The sequence below is a fragment of the Malania oleifera genome, chromosome 9 (genome assembly GCF_029873635.1).
Source record: "Malania oleifera isolate guangnan ecotype guangnan chromosome 9, ASM2987363v1, whole genome shotgun sequence".
In the NCBI taxonomy this organism is placed as follows: domain Eukaryota; kingdom Viridiplantae; phylum Streptophyta; class Magnoliopsida; order Santalales; family Ximeniaceae; genus Malania; species Malania oleifera.
This window is the reverse complement of record NC_080425.1, coordinates 39289789-39305791: the sequence shown is the minus strand read 5'-3', so window position 1 is coordinate 39305791 and position 16003 is coordinate 39289789. Positions and strand designations below refer to the sequence as shown.

General features: G+C 40.1%; 1 protein-coding gene across 1 annotated transcript in view; it reads right to left on the bottom strand.

Annotated features, from left to right (window-relative positions):
* Nucleotides 1-16003, bottom strand: part of LOC131164609 (UDP-glucose:glycoprotein glucosyltransferase) — a 133680-nt gene that overhangs the window by 102031 nt on the left and 15646 nt on the right. Inside the window, exon 4 of the mRNA XM_058121914.1 lies at nt 8964-9135. Within this exon, the coding sequence (XP_057977897.1) occupies nt 8964-9135 (172 nt within the window). The remainder of the gene's footprint in view (nt 1-8963; nt 9136-16003) is intronic.

Sequence of the window (16003 nt, the reverse complement as noted above, 5' to 3'; positions counted from 1 at the left end):
TATAGAAAAAGAAATATATTAAGGAAAAAGAGAAATTACATGGGCTTCAACATCCTTACCATTAATTTCCTCCACAGGGATAGGCAAAATCACATCCCTACATTGCTGCTCTTTACCCAGTCCATCTACTCAAAAAAAAAAAAAAAAAAAAAGGGAATTCCCTCCCATTCCTCTATTGGAGATGAGGCATAAATGACCGGTCCCAAGCAAATCAGACACTTCAGACATATAGCCTTGCTGTTCTTGAAATACATCCAAAAACAAAACGTCAATCACTCTCTTCTTCCATCATATCTCCCCATTGTTTTCACCCTTAATAACTTTTTTGCTCAAATCCCTCTTCTGGCCATTTACATACCTTCAACCCTGCAAAGCAAGAATAAACCATACTGCCCCCTCCCTTATCACAGCTAATTCCCTCATCTCTACTCCGATTACTCATATCATCCCCACAAACTGCTTTAACATTTGTACCCCTGCCCCCATCAGTAGAAACTGAAAGATGCACATTGGCCATTAGCCAATCTTGCATCAAGATCACAATTTTCACCAACTAAGGAAGCAGATATAGCAGCAGAATTTCCAGATTTCTCTGAGCCGTTCCTGTCTTTTACTGAAATCTGCCAACCAAGACCTATGAAGAAGTTGTAATTGATTCTATCTCAAATTACGGAGCACCATTTTTCAGAATATTTAAGTAGTCCTTCGTATGCAAAGCAAGAGGAGCCACCTTATGAGAGGTGCTAGACCTTTCATTCATCTTCATATAAATTCAGCTGCTTGCACCTGTTATGGGCCTCACTAAACTCTACCCATGACTCAAAACAGAATCTTTTACATACAAAATCCACCCAAAATCCAATGAAATATTAATAATAACCAATCCACCCCATTCCAAGCCCACACCATTCCGCTTGAACTCACCTGCCCTACTTTTTACAAGACCTGGCCCAATCCACTCCATCTTGCTCACACACCCACTTTCCATAGAAACCCTAGGTGCCTCTGGAGTGAATGTCAACCCCTCCAAATGGGAAATAGGAGATGATGCATGATCAGCCTTAACAAGCAACACGTCAAACCCACATTGAACACAGGCCTGGTTCCTTCCTGCCGTCAAAACCTGGCTCCATGATCGAGCTTTACTCTAGACTCCCTTGCCAAAACCACCTTTACCAGAATCCTTTTCCATCACAGGAAATTCTTTAGTCTGCACATGAAATTCCTGCACAAACCATCACCATCCATCTCCTAACTTCCCCATTTACGTTAATCAAATTATTGCAAGTCAAAACTTGATACTGCTACTCCACATGATTCAAAATCCCTTCCCAACCTTGCAAATGCTGCCAACATCGCCCTCCAAGAACCATTGCACCAATGCCAAAGAAAATATCAAGAATCAATTCCAGTTTGGGTTAGCTTGGGCATAAATAAAACTCACCTCGACCCACTTTGTCCACTCTCAGATCCAAGGGTTGGACTGATCTTCTGCAACCTTCTTCCTTCGTAGCCCACACTTGCCATAGCAACAGGCCGAAGCCCCAGTGACCTAGAAATGAAAGGGAATGGATTTTTGCGAGCCATTTTCTAGTGTTTAATTTATTATCTGCGATACCATTGATAATGTAGAAATCCCTACAGTGTGAACGACGGCCATGGTTGGTGAATGACGGCCACCTACCATGGTGGGTGAGCCACCACCACCTACCATGAGATCTTGCCACAAGCCAAAGGCTCTAAATTGAGACCCCTCCCCCCCCCCCCCCCCACCGAAGCTAAACTACACATCTCAACTACAAGTTGTGTCCTCTTCTGTTTTTCCATATTTTATTCTCTGTGTAAATGTTGAATAGGGACCCGAGTATGTAAAGAATACACAATTGAATATACAATTGATTCATTCCCATTCTCTACATGGTATCAGAGCTGGTTTTTTCCTAAACCAAGCTAACTATGGGGGACAACTCCATCAACAGTCGAGAGTCGACAACCTCAGAGACTCAAACGAGCCGAACCAATGCCATCATCAGTTCGAATGGACGAGATGGCTCTTCTGTCCAACTATCGGTAGAAAAACTCAACGGGAAGAATTTTCGAGAATGGGCCTAGCCCATGAAACTTGCAGTCGACAGCAAAGGAAAGCTCGGGTATCTTACCTGCGACTCAAAGAAACTTGATTCAACGAATGTTGTGGCACTCCAGCAATGGAGATCGGAGAATTCCTTGATTACCTCATGGCTTATCAACTCCATGAAGCCAATTATCGGGAAAACATATATGTTCCTACCCACAGCAAAAGAGGTGTGGGATGCAATCTGAGAAACCTACTCTGACGAGGAGAATGCTTCCCAAGTATTTGAACTTAAGACACGCCTATGGCAGATGAAACAAGGCGAGAGGGAGGTAACAGACTATTACATGGAGATGTTGGCACTATGGCAAGAACTGGATTTAAGCAGCGAAGAAGAATGGCGTTGTGCTGAGGATAGTGCGTTGTTCAAGAAGAGATTGTAAAAGGAGAGAGTTTTTGAGTTCCTTGCAGGCCTTAATCGAGATTTAGATGATGTACAAGGAAGGATTCTCAGCCGCAGTCCTCTACCATCCACTCGAGAAGGGTTTGCTAAAGTGACACGTGAAGAGGCAAGGTACAAAGTCATGTTGAAGGAAGCTACAGCCACGGTACCAAAGGGCTCAACATTTGTATCCCGTGGGAACTACAGTGGGCCAAATACAAAGCAACCAAAGGGCCGCCTCTAGTGTGAACATTGCCGACATCCTGGCCATTCCAAGGATAATTGTTAGCAGATTCATGGCAGGCCAGTTGATTGGAAACCACGGCAGGGCACCAAAACCAAAGGCTATCAAGCTTGTTCTGAGACTCAACCCGAGAGGCAACAGTGGCAAGCAACCATTCTGACAGTGGCAGCAGCAGCACCTCCAGCCATGACCAACTACAGAAAATCATGGAGATGCTATCTGCTCTCCAAGCCTCGGGTCAGTCACCAAAAAATACTCCATCTGATAATTTGGCACACAAAGGTAATTTCTCACAGGCCCTATACACTTTTCGTAACCATACACCCTGGATTATAGATTCTGGAGCATCTGACCATATGAAAAACTCTTATCACCTTTTCTTATCATATACCTCATGTGCTAGTAACCTAAGAGTCAAAATTGCTGACGGATCTCTTGCTCCTGTTGCGGCAAAGGGAGTATTCGGATTTTTAACTCAATTACTTTAGAGTTTGTTCTTCATGTTCCAAAATTATCTTGTAATCTTTTGTCTGTCAGCCAACTCACTAAACACTCCAATTGCTCGGCTAAATTTATTTCATCCCATTGTGTTTTTCAAGACCTATCATCGAGGACGACGATTGGTATTGCTAAGGAATACTAGGAAATCTACTACTTCGAGGAAGCCAAAATGAGTGATCAGTGTCAAAGTAATTTTGTCTCTATCCCTAAGAAAAGTGACCTAATGTTAGGGCATTCTCGGTTGGGTCACCCCAATTTTCAGTACATGCATCATTTATTTCCTTCACTATGTTTGAATAAAATGTCTCTTGATGTTCAATGTGAAGTGTGTGAACTCGCAAAAATAGAACTTCATTCCCAAAATCCAAATACAGACCCACAAAACCTTCCACAATCATTCATAGTGATGTATGGGGACCTTCCCGGATTTCTAATCGCACCCACACAAAATGATTTGTGACATTCATTACTCATACTTGTTGGGTCTACTTGTTAAAAGATAAGTCTGAAGTACATTCGGTGTTTATTAACTTTTATGCCATGGTCCAAACACAATTTCACATCAAGATTCAAATCTTGCGTACTAACAATGGCACGAAATATTTCAACCACACCTTGGGTCTCTTCCTTCAAGAAAAAGGGATAATTTATCAAAGTTCATGCATTGACACCCCTTAACAAAATGGGGTTGCTAAACGCAAAAATAGACACATTCTTGAGGTAGCATGAGCCTTAATGCTCACTACCCACATGCCTACAATGTTTTGGGGTGATTTGGGGTGATGCTGTTCTAACAGCCACTTACCTTATCAATCAAATGCACAGTCGTGTTCTATCCTATGCTACACCCCTTGGCACTCTTCTCAAATTTTTCCATACCTCTCGAGTAGACTTCAATCTCCCTATTCGTTTATTTGGCTGCACTGCCTTTGTGCATGTCCATCCTCACCAACGCACCAAGCTGGATCCTCGGGCCACCAAGTGTCTCTTCCTTGGGTATTCTCCATCCCAAAAAGGTTACAAGTGTTATGAACCTATTTCTCGTCGTATCTTTATCAGCCTTGATGTCACCTTTTCCGAGACAACTCCATTCTATCCCAAGTCTTCTATTTAGGGGGAGAATGTGAGCCAATTTCAGACTCGGAATAATTCCAATGGTGACATGTTTTTCCTAGACTTTCCTCTCACCAATCTACCATCCTCCTCCACTTCCTTGCTAGTCACAGAAGGAAACTTAAACTCGGAGGCAGAGATAGAACAATGGAATAACAAGGAAACACTAGTCTACTCACAAAGGCTAAAGCCAAGTGGTAATGAAAAACTCATACCCGAAGCACCAAGAGAGTCAGAACTGGTGGCACCTCTGAGCAACCAAGAGCCCAACCAAGAACCTCCCAACAACTAAGAACAGGTAATAAAACCCACTCCTAATAAATCTGATGATATTGATCTGCCCATTGCTCTCAGAAAACATCCTCGTTCATGTACCCTTCATTGAATTGAAAAACTTGTGTCCTACAATACCTTGTCCATAGGATACCATGCCTTTACTTCTAACCTTGACAGGGTCAAAATTCCAAAGAAAATTGAGGAGGCACTTGAAATTCCGAAATGGAGAGAGGCTGTAATAGAGGAGATAAGGGCTTTGGAAAAGAATAGAACATGGGAGATATGAATTTGCCACGTGGAAAGAGACCAGTAGGCTGCAAATGGGTATTCACTATAAAATACCGAATAGATGGGACAGTTGAAAGATACAAGGCCCGGTTGGTCGCAAAGGATTTACTCAGACCTATGGTATTGATTACACAGAAACCATTGCACCCATGGCAAAGTTGAACACTATCCGAGTGCTCCTATCCCTGGAAACCAATCTAGACTGGCCACTTCAACAACTCAACATCAAAAATGCATTCCTAAATAGTGAGCTAGAAGAACAAGTGTACATGACATTACCCCTTGGGTTCAGTAAAAGGGGTGAGGAAAACAAAGTCTGTAAACTAAGAAAGTCCTTATACGGACTCAAACAATCTCCCAAGGCATGGTTTGATAGATTTACAAAGGTGATAAAAGGAGAGGGATACTGCCAAGGACAGTCCAAACATACTATGTTTTTCAAACAAAAAAATGGGAAGACTGTTCTAATTGTGTCTGTAGACGACATTATCCTCACTGAAGATGACATTGAGGAAATGGGAAGATTGAAGAAAGTTCTAGCCACAGAATTCGAAGTGAAGGATTTGGGGCAAATGCGACACTTTCTAGGGATGGAGGTAGCTAGATCAAAGAAGGGAATTAGTGTTTCACAACGAAGATACACCCTTGATCTGCTGATCGAAACAGGCATGCTAGGTTGCAAACCAGGCGACACACCTATTGAAGCTAGAAAAAGAACAAAAGATGTGGGAAGTCAGTAGATAAGGAGAAATATCAAAGATTAGTCGGCAAACAAATCTACCTATCACACAACAGACAAGACATAGCTTTTGCAGTTAGTTTAGCAAGTCAGCATATGCAATCTCCAAAAGAAGCACACTAGGAAGCAGCCTTCAGGATCCTAAGATATCTAAAGGGATCTTCAGGGAAAGGCTTATTGTTCAAGCGAAGTGAACAAAAGGAAGTGGCAATATTCACTGATGTTGATTGGGCTGGCTCTACATAGGATGGAAGATCCACGACTGGATACTGCACCTTTGTATAGGGAAATCTAGTCACTTGGAGAAGCAAGAAACAAAATGTTGTAGCAAGGAGTAGTGCAGAGGTAGAATTCAAAGCTGTTGCTCAGGGAATATGTGAAGGATTATGGCTGTGGAGGGTATTCGAAGAACTACATGCTGAGTTAGAGTAACCTATCAAGTTGTACTGTGATAATAAGGCAGCTATCAGTATCTCTCTCAACCCTGTCCAGCATGACATAACCAAACATGTGGAAGTTAACAGACACTTCATTAAAGAAAAGGTGGAAGAAGGAACTATTTGCATGACATATGTCCCTACTAAGGAGCAGAATACAGACACATTCACCAAGGGACTACCTCGGCAACTCTTTGAGGATTTCATTGGCAAGTTGGATATGATCAACATCTATGATCCAACTTGAGGGGGAGTGTAGAAATCCCTATAGTGTGAACGACGGCCACGATTGGTGAATGACAGCCACCTACCATGGTAGGTGAGCCTCTGCCACCAACCACGGTGGGTGAGCCACCACCACCACCACCTACCATGAGATCTTGCCACAAGCCAGAGGCTATAAATTGAGACCCCCCCCCCCCCCAACGAAGCTAAACTACACATCTCAACTACAAGTTGTGTCCTCTTTTGTTTTTCCATATTTTATTCTATGTGTACATGTTAAATAGGGACCCGAGTATGTAAAGAATACACAATTGAATATACAATTGATTCATTCTCATTCTCTACAAATAATTTTATTCAAGAGCTTTTAATATGATTCAAGAAATTTCAACAAAATGACATATTTATTTAACATTGCCATGTATAAATTGTATAACATATTTATAATGTTGTCCTGCCCTCAAACCAAGATATGATTTGGGATCTTTGCACACTTAGTGTTGTATTTTTTTTTCTTTCTTCCTTTTTTTTTTCGGGTCTTGTAAAATGATATTCAAAATCAAAATAATTTGCAATTCATAGAGGATATTTTGTTTATAAATAATTTTTTTTGGAAAACTACATGAACTAGGAAAAGAACATGAACCCAGATATGTACTGTGTTAAAGCCTTGTCTAACATGCTCTTTTTTGGAGTGGAAAGATTTGCATCGCACTGTTCTTAGTCCTAGGTACTTTGGAAAACTTTTTTTGGTAATTTTAGGAGAATATTGGGTCCATACTCTTTTTTGGGGATCCCAACAGTGGAGTGTAACCTAACTCTTGCTCAAACTTTGAATGTATATTAAACAGGCTTAAAGATTAGTCATGCACTTGCCTCATTAACCATGATGAATGAGCTGCAAACAAACCTTTACCAAACCAAGATCTGAACAGATGACAATTCACAAGGGGCACAATTTATTTGCAATCCCAATCCCAACAACCCATTCATACTTTCCTTCAGTAGGATCTATCTTTGATCATAATTTGCTCAAGTCCTTAATTCCTTCTTCTAGAGAAAATGGACACTTTGGACTTTAGATACCTCTAGCGTTTTTAAATCCTGTACCTTCTCCTACTCATTTGCCAAAGTTCCATCTAAGAGCAAGGCTTTTGAATTGGGTTAACACCTAGCGCAGATCAGGAGATCTGGCGAGACTCTACACCTACATTTGGAATAAGTTATTTGCTATTGTGAGGGAGAACTGGGTTTGCCCGGACTTGGTGGGGAATCATTACATCTCTTTTGCAGGTTTCAGAAAGAGTGGTGATAGTTCAGTTTTGTGGAATTGTGGCATCTTTGCAGTTTTATGAGGAATTTGGAGGGAAAGGAATGCTCCTATATTTTCAGAGAAAGGAGTTCTGGTACTCCTTTGGGATAGAATTCAGTACTTGGCTTCTCTCTGGTCTTTTGCAGCTGGCTGTCTTAAAGGTGTAACTTTCTCAGATCTTCAGAGAGATTGGAATGCCATTTCATTTCAATTGTTCCCTAGTCTATTTTGGTTTCTTCTTTTTATAGGAGACCCTTACTCTCCTCTTTTACAATGAATAAAATCTTCTTTTTCTATCAAAAAATAAGGCAATAAAAATAATGAGCAGATAGGGTTAGATAATTTGAATGCTCCATTAATTATGGAGGGAAAGGGTTAAGAAGGGGGTTTTTTAATAAGTAATTTTGGTCTTAGTCATTTTTTTTTTTTCCCTTTTTTATCCATTGTAGCTTCAAGGACTTCTTGTCCTCCGTTAGTTTATATTCATCTTCCTCACAAAATTTCTCATGCGATAAAAAAATAAAATAAAATAAATAAAATAATCTATTTCTCTAATATGTGTAATTTGTGTTTTTTTTTTTTTTTTCCATTGGTGAGACTCATTCTCACCTCTTTTCACATCATTTTGTTACTTGCAATAAAACAATGGATTTGCCCAGATACTTATGGAGGCATTCTTGCTTATTAGGAATTTAGGAGGAAGTAGGGGTTTTAGTGCCATTTGGTGGATCTGGTTGGGGAGGAATGCAAAGCTCTCTAAGGGGAACTTCATGCCTATGCAGTTGCTTTGGGAGAGGACTATTTGCATCCTTCTTGTCCAGGGCTTTTGTTTCTTCAAGTGTGTCTGCTTCTCTGATATTCTGAATGATAGGAGACCTCTTTTGAGTTGAAGTTTGTTTTCTCTTTCAGCTGCTCTTGTTTTCTTCTGGAGGGTGCTTTGTCCTCTTCCTTGTACTTTTCTTCTTATCTAGTAAATAACATTTTCTTTTATAGAAAAAAATATATATGGGTCAAAGTGAAACATGAACAAAAAATCTTTGAGAAGGATATGAGGACTTCAGACACACTGTAAAAACAAAAAAAACTAATTCACTTTTTTTTTTTTTTTACAGAATTAACAAAAACTAATAAGATAATACATAATTTGGACTTAGAATACAGTATGTTTTGAGACCTACAACAGCACAAACAACATCAGAAAATTTCACCACTAATCTAAAGTGACCATGCGGATATACAGCAAACTTTTGCAGAGCATTCTAAAGTTTGAGCACAGTTTGAAATGAGATGATGTAAGAATTAAATGACTAACCTTTCTCAATTTTACTGTCATCCATGGCCTTATACTCCATACTCTTTAAAGCAAGTTCAACACCATAGCCACCCAAATTTAGGGGATCTCTTGTACCAATGGCACCACAATGACCACACTTTGTTTCGCATCCAGAAGGCAATACAGGTCTAATAACATACTTAACTTTTCCCTGGAAGTTCTTTAAGTCAGCAAGCATTGCAATAATTTTTTAACATAAGTACCAACAGAATAGCCCACTATTTTTCATGCCTATGATTATTTCAAAGGAAAAGAAAGAACAATTGGTAATATTAACATGTACACTCCCACCACTTGTAACATACAGCTATACAAGTATCCAACAGGACTCCAATCAACTAAACAAATCAGTTACAGCCCAAGAGATCTCCTCAAGTCCCAACTCAATACAAATGTAGCTTTTGTATCAAAAATCTTGCTCCATTTTGTCAGGAAAAAGGCTTACTAATGACAATAGAACATTAACAATTTTTTTATAAACAAATAAATGACAATAGAACATTAACAATTTTTATAAACAAAGAACTTTATTGAAAGGGATAAGAATAAAAGCATGACAAAAGAAAATACAGCATGAAGAACAAGACATCCTCCAACAAGACAATGAAAAAATGAAAAGAAAAATATCTAGAACACAGCTCTATTGCAGTAAGGCAGTCCAACTCTTCTATATAAACAATCCTAAACATTCCAAAACAAGCCATTTGCAGAGAGCTATAGCCTATAGCAAGTAGCAATGCAAGAAAAAAAGTCACGCTATTCCAAAATATAAACAAATTCAAACTTACACTATTCAGCTGCTTCATAACACAAAAAACACCTATTAACCAGAATATTCCCCCTCTTGTAAATTATTTATGGTTAAAACTTTGCCCAGAGCAGCATCCCAAGCCAGGAAGGCAAATTGGGTAGGAGCGACTGATTTCTAGATAGCATTACAAGGAAAGTTTAATCAGCCAACAGCAATGTTTGATTTTTCCAGCATCTTATTTAATGATCGTACCTTGTAATTACCATTATCGCTCAACTTCCACTTATGTTCGTCATGAACATCCTGGCAAAGCCAAATTCTGTAGACAGTCAAAAAAATCAGAAAAGGTTTCCAATTCCCATACTTGAGCAATACTTTCAGAAGGGTAATCTACACCATCCGTTATCCGATATAACAACATCCTGACTCACCAAAGTGTCCTTATGACAGGCCAAGCTGAAAAGATCTGGGAAGGAGTATACCAGCATCAAATGTAATATCAAAGCAAAGAACTCCTCCCAGCCCACATTTCCAAACCCACTTGTTATGATCAGTGCCACAATTAGTGACAATAATCTTTCTCCAAAGATGTTCACACTCCACTGTGAACCTCCAAAGTCATGGATGGTGCTGATGGTCAAGTTATTTTTAAAGGTGGATTCAATGGGCAAAAATCGCGGGGGGGGGGGGGAGATCCACAAGTAACCAAGTACAATTCCTTGTGATCTTGCCTTGGACAACATCATCCCTAATGCAGCACCCTTCACCAGAGTTCCTCATACCATATCCTTCTACTGTAATTTTTGCCCTTTTACACAACCAGAACTGCTTCTATTACAACACTCATCCCTAAATAAGAACCTCTCATCAAAGATCCTCACATCACTACCTCCTATGTTTGTTCTTTTTCCCTAATACATAACCAGAATTGCTTTTCTCTCTCTGAATCCTTCCAAACCCAGCATCTCAAAGCCAGCCAATATCATTCCAAATTGGGACAATGAAGCACAGAGCTCTGTTTAGATCAATAGAAAATAGTTCCTGGTTGAATGAAAAGGGAGTACTTGGAGGATTAGAGAGAAAACCAAGAGCGGCTTCTTCTCCATAACATTCACAGTTGAGGAACGTCGCTGGCTGTCAAAGGATATACGATGGTTTATTTTCTCAAAAGCTTTGAATCTTTGGGTGAAGACATTTAGGCGCCCAACCATGTCGTCTTAGTTCTCTTGAGAATTAATGCCTCTGTGTGATTCATATTGATGGAAAGAGTACATACCTGTTAAGGGGGCCATCCAGAGAACATTCTTACCAGATGGAGCAGAGGCATTGGGCTCAAAGAAATTTTGGGAAGCAGCACACAGGAAAGCAGAGGAGAGAAGTCTAGCCAACCCACAACAAATGTCGCAGTGCCGGGACTGTGGCTCCATGAATGAGGGCAGAACACGGTCAGTCTTTTCAAGATTTGAATCACAGCATCACCGGAAATGGAGAATTTCCAGGGCAGTGGTTCGTGAAGGGGGAGTTGCAGACAATGGAAAAACTGACACAAGGGGTACAGATACAGAAGGCAAATACCCACTTCAGGTAAGTTACTCAAACTTGAATGAGTTAGCCAGCACAAGTATGCCTGATCTTCAAGCATTCAGGCCCAATAAAGGGATCACGCAGGTTGACAAGACAATCAAGCCCAATATTAAGATGGGCTAAGGGGGTCTTCAACAACGGAGAGGAGAAGCCCAACAACGGATGGAAGAGGCCCATACAAAAGCTCATCTGAGTTATAGAGCGGCACTGATGCTGGGGGCTCCCACGTCCAATAAGGATGCCTCACCCAAGGGCAGACCACTTGGGCATGTGTAAACAAGAAAGCAGGAAAGAACCATAGGCACTTCAAGCATTGTGGCCAACGGCAATCAAGAGATGCAGATCAAGTTCTAGGAAGTCTGAGGATCTCACAGGATTAAGACTTGCAACTGCCTACCTACACCTTGAACCGTCAGAGGACTGCACAAGGATGAAGTCAAAGATGAGGTAAACAAACAAATTGCAAGGCACAAAGGGGGCAGATTGCAGAGGCTAAATGGCAGCTGAGTCTAACAAAGATTGGGGTAATTCTGTTCAGGGAAGCACAGGTTCAAATGATGTTTCAAATCAAATAGAACCTGGTCTTTCTCCATCGGAACCCAGCTTTCCATGGTCCCTATCTCCAACCCAAGTCTGGAGTCAATGCCTCAGCAACAACCAACCAGAGGCCCACCAGGTAAACAAAGTCTCTTTTGATAGAATTCTCCAAGAATTTGATGCTCTCCCAAACAATTTTTTTATCACCATTGTGCCATAAGGAGTGCCAATGAGGGGTTTTGCGAACCTTTTAGACGATGAGAGGGAATACCAAGATGCGTAGGATCTCCTATATGAGTTGGGTTCTGGTGAGCTCTAGTGGGGAGAGAGTTAGCCTAAGGGCAAAGGACCCCTAAGGTTAGGAAAAAATCTAAGACATTGATTAGGTAGTTGGGATGACTAGCTTCATTGGTTAATTATGAGAAGGAATGTGGGTTGTCCAAGGCCCCTAAGAGTCTCAAATGAAGAACTTGTCTTGGAATGTGAAGGTTGTAAGGGGAGGTAGGAAGAGAAGAATGGTTAAAAGGAGCTAATTAATAAGAATAAGCATGATATCCTACTCCCACAAGAGACTAAGCATCAAGAAGTTGACACATTTTATTCGTAGCATCTAGGAATTGAGGGGGGGAAATTGTATGGTTCTCCCCTCTTCGAGTGTCTCAGGGGGTCAAATTATAATTTGGGACTCCAGGGTAGCTTCTGTGAAGGATTGTTTAGTAGGGTCTTTCTCTCTTTCAGTTTTGCTCAACTGTAGAGGTTCTAAGGTGTGGTGGTTTACATTTGTTTATGGTCCAAATTCTTCCTCAATATGGTGTCTTTTTTTGAAGAGTTGGTGTTTTCAATTTGTGTAGCCTGCGGTGAGTGGTTGGGGGTGATTTCCATGTCACTATGGGGGCTCCCGGGACACTAGTAGCATAAGGAGGTTTCATTTCTTCATATGAGACTATGGGCCCAAGGATATTCCTCTTAGTCATAGCCATTTACCTAGATAGTATAGGAAATCAAGAGATAGACAAGCTTCCTCACATATTGATACATTATTATTCACCGTGTGGGAACACTTCCTTCAAAACATAATGTAGGCCATTGCGATATCTGTCTCAAATCATTTGTCCAATGCTCCTTGATCCCAACTTGAGGTAGTGAAATCCCGTAGCATTTAGATTAGAGAACATGTGGTTGACACATCCCTCATTTGTGAGGGTTTGGTGGGGGAAGTGTCTGGTTTAAGGATGGAAGGGGTTTAAACTAATGAAAAAACTGAAGTACACAAATTCCAATCAGTAGCTTGGGAAGCCTTTTAAAGTTGAAGTTTAAGACAGTGTTTGAAATGGGTAAGGAGAAAACCCTTAATGATTTCATGATGGCCTTTTTTCAGGAGAATTAAGAGATGCTACAAAAGGACATTATGAGGTCTTTTGAGGAATTCCATAGAAATGGGGTGGTGGTAATGGTGTGATCTCAACTGTTTTACCCTCATTCCAAAGGAGAGATCAATGAGGGTGAGGGATTTCAAGCCTATTAGCATGGTTACTAAAACTTAAAAATATTTGTCTAAAATTTTATCTATGATGTTGAGAGGGGTTTTAAGAGATACAATGGCCACAACCAAGAATGCCTTCATAAAAGAAACAGATCTTGAACATTGTTTTGGTGGCCAACGAGGCAGTAGAGGATGTGAGGAGGGGCAAAGAGAGGCTTATCTTTAAGCTGGATGTCGTTTTTGTTGAAAATCAGCCTTACTTTAACCAAAACTATCTTCAGGGGGAGAGAGAGAGTAGTGAAGATCAGTTTTAGCAAACTTCTATACCAATGCCTAATGTTTTCTTTGACATTGACATCCCTCTACAAAACATTCAAGGAACTGAAATTTTAAATAGTGAAAAAAATGGAAATCCCAATCTGCTTGTACAAAGCATAAGGGAATCACAAACAGGGGGAGAATTGCTACAGAATAATCCCTCTTCTGGGCTTCGTGTTTATACTAGAGGCAGGTATCATTCTAATAATAAGGATCATCCTACAATTTCAGAGCAGAATCAATCATCACCTCCAAAAACTGGTCAATTGGAAATCCCGGGTAATCCTAACACTTCCAGTTGATCAATCTACTGACCTTGATGTACCTATAGCCATTAGGAAAGGAGTTAGAACCTGTACCACACCCCATTGCCAAATATTTATCATACCATAGACTCTCTCATAATCATAAGGCCTTTACATCCAATATTTCTCACCTATTTTTTTCCAAGCACCATTCAGGAGCTATGGGTCATCTAGATAGGAAGTTAGCAGTTCTTGAAGAGATGAATGCACTACGGAACAACAGTACTTGGGAAATTGTTGATTTACCAAAGGAAAAGAAAACTGTAGGTTGCAAGTGGGTGTTTAAATGCAAGGCTGATGGCAATATTGAGAGATATAATACAGAATTGAATATCAAGAAACTCCAGTGGCCAAGATAAACTCAGTCTGAGTGTTACTCTCCTTAGCTGTACATTCTAACTGGCCCTTAAACCAGTTGGATGTAAAGAATGCTTTTTTAAATGGAGATCTAGAGGATGAAGTGTTTATGGAATTACCACCAGGTTTTGAAGGTAATCTTGGCAGAGATAAGGTGTGTAAATTGAAAAAATCATCGTATGGGCTCAAGCAATCTCTGAGAGCTTGGTTTGAATGCTTTGGGAAGGCTGTAAAGGGTCATGGTTACAGCCAAGGTCAAGCTGATCACATCATGTTCCATAAGCACTCAAGTGAAGGGAAGGTTGCTATTCTAATTGTCTATGTTGATGATATTATCTTGACAGGTGATGACAGCAAGGAACTTGAGAAATTAAAACAGATGCTTGCTAATGAATTTGAGATTAAAGACTTGGGTGACTTGAAGCATTTTCTCGGTATGGAATTTGCAAGGTCAAGAAACGGTATTTTTGTTTCACAAAGGAAATATGAGCTTGACTTGCTTGGAAAAACAGGTTTACTAGGGTGTAAAGCAGCTGAGACACCTATAGAGCCTAATCTTAAACTACAACCTGCCAAGCCTGAAGAAGTAACCAATAGAGACAAGTATCAAAGATTGGTTGGAAGGCTACTTTATCAATCACATGCACGTCCTGACATAGCCTTTGCTGTCAGTATGGTAATCCAATTCATGCACTCACCAGGGCCTGACCACTTTGATGCAGTTTATAGAATCCTGAGATATTTAAAGGGAACTCCAAGAAAAGGTCTATTGTTTGAAGACCATAGACATCTACAAGTTGAGGTATACACTGATGCAGATTGGGCTGGGATTATAACCAATAGAAGATCTATTTCTGGTTATTGTGCCTTTGTTGGTGGAAATTTGGTCACATGGCGAAGCAAAAAACAAAATGTGGTAGCTAGGAGTAGCGCAGAGGCAGAATTTAGAGCAGTTGCTCATGGAATTTGTTAAGTGTTGTGGATTAAAAAATTATTGGAAGAATTGAAAGTCACTAATCCACTACCTATGAGACTGTATTGCGATAACAAATCTGCCATACCCATTGCTCACAATCCAGTGCTTCATGATAGAACAAAACATGTTGAGGTCGACAAGCATTTTACAAAGGAGAATCTGGACAGTGGACTGATTTGTTTACCCTATATCTCTACTATTGAACAAGTAGCAGATATACTTACAAAAGGACTACCAGAAAGCAATTTGAAAATTTGATCTGGCTATGGAAGACATCTTCAAACCAGCTTGAGGGGGAGTGTTGGAAAGTTTCCAAATTTATCCAATCAACTCTCCTTGATTATTAGAGAAATTTCTGTAATTATGTAAATATTCTTAGGAGATATTATAGGGTATATTCTTAGGAGATATTCTAGGAGATTTGTTAGTAATTGTCATTCTTTCCTTTTGTTATTCTTTCCTTTTAGATTATCCTTGTAGTCTATAAGAGATTCAGATTGTACCTTATTTTAAAATAATATGAAATACTATTTTCAATTTTGGTGTTGACCACAGGTTCAGGTCTGGCCATGGTGGAAGTTTCGGAAATTTCAGACATAATGGAGGCTGAACAGGGTTAAGGCAATAAGGCCTAGGTTTTAGAGGCTGACTGCCGAAAGGAAAAGAAAACCAGGCTCTGATACCATCTAGAAGTGGAGAAGAATTGAA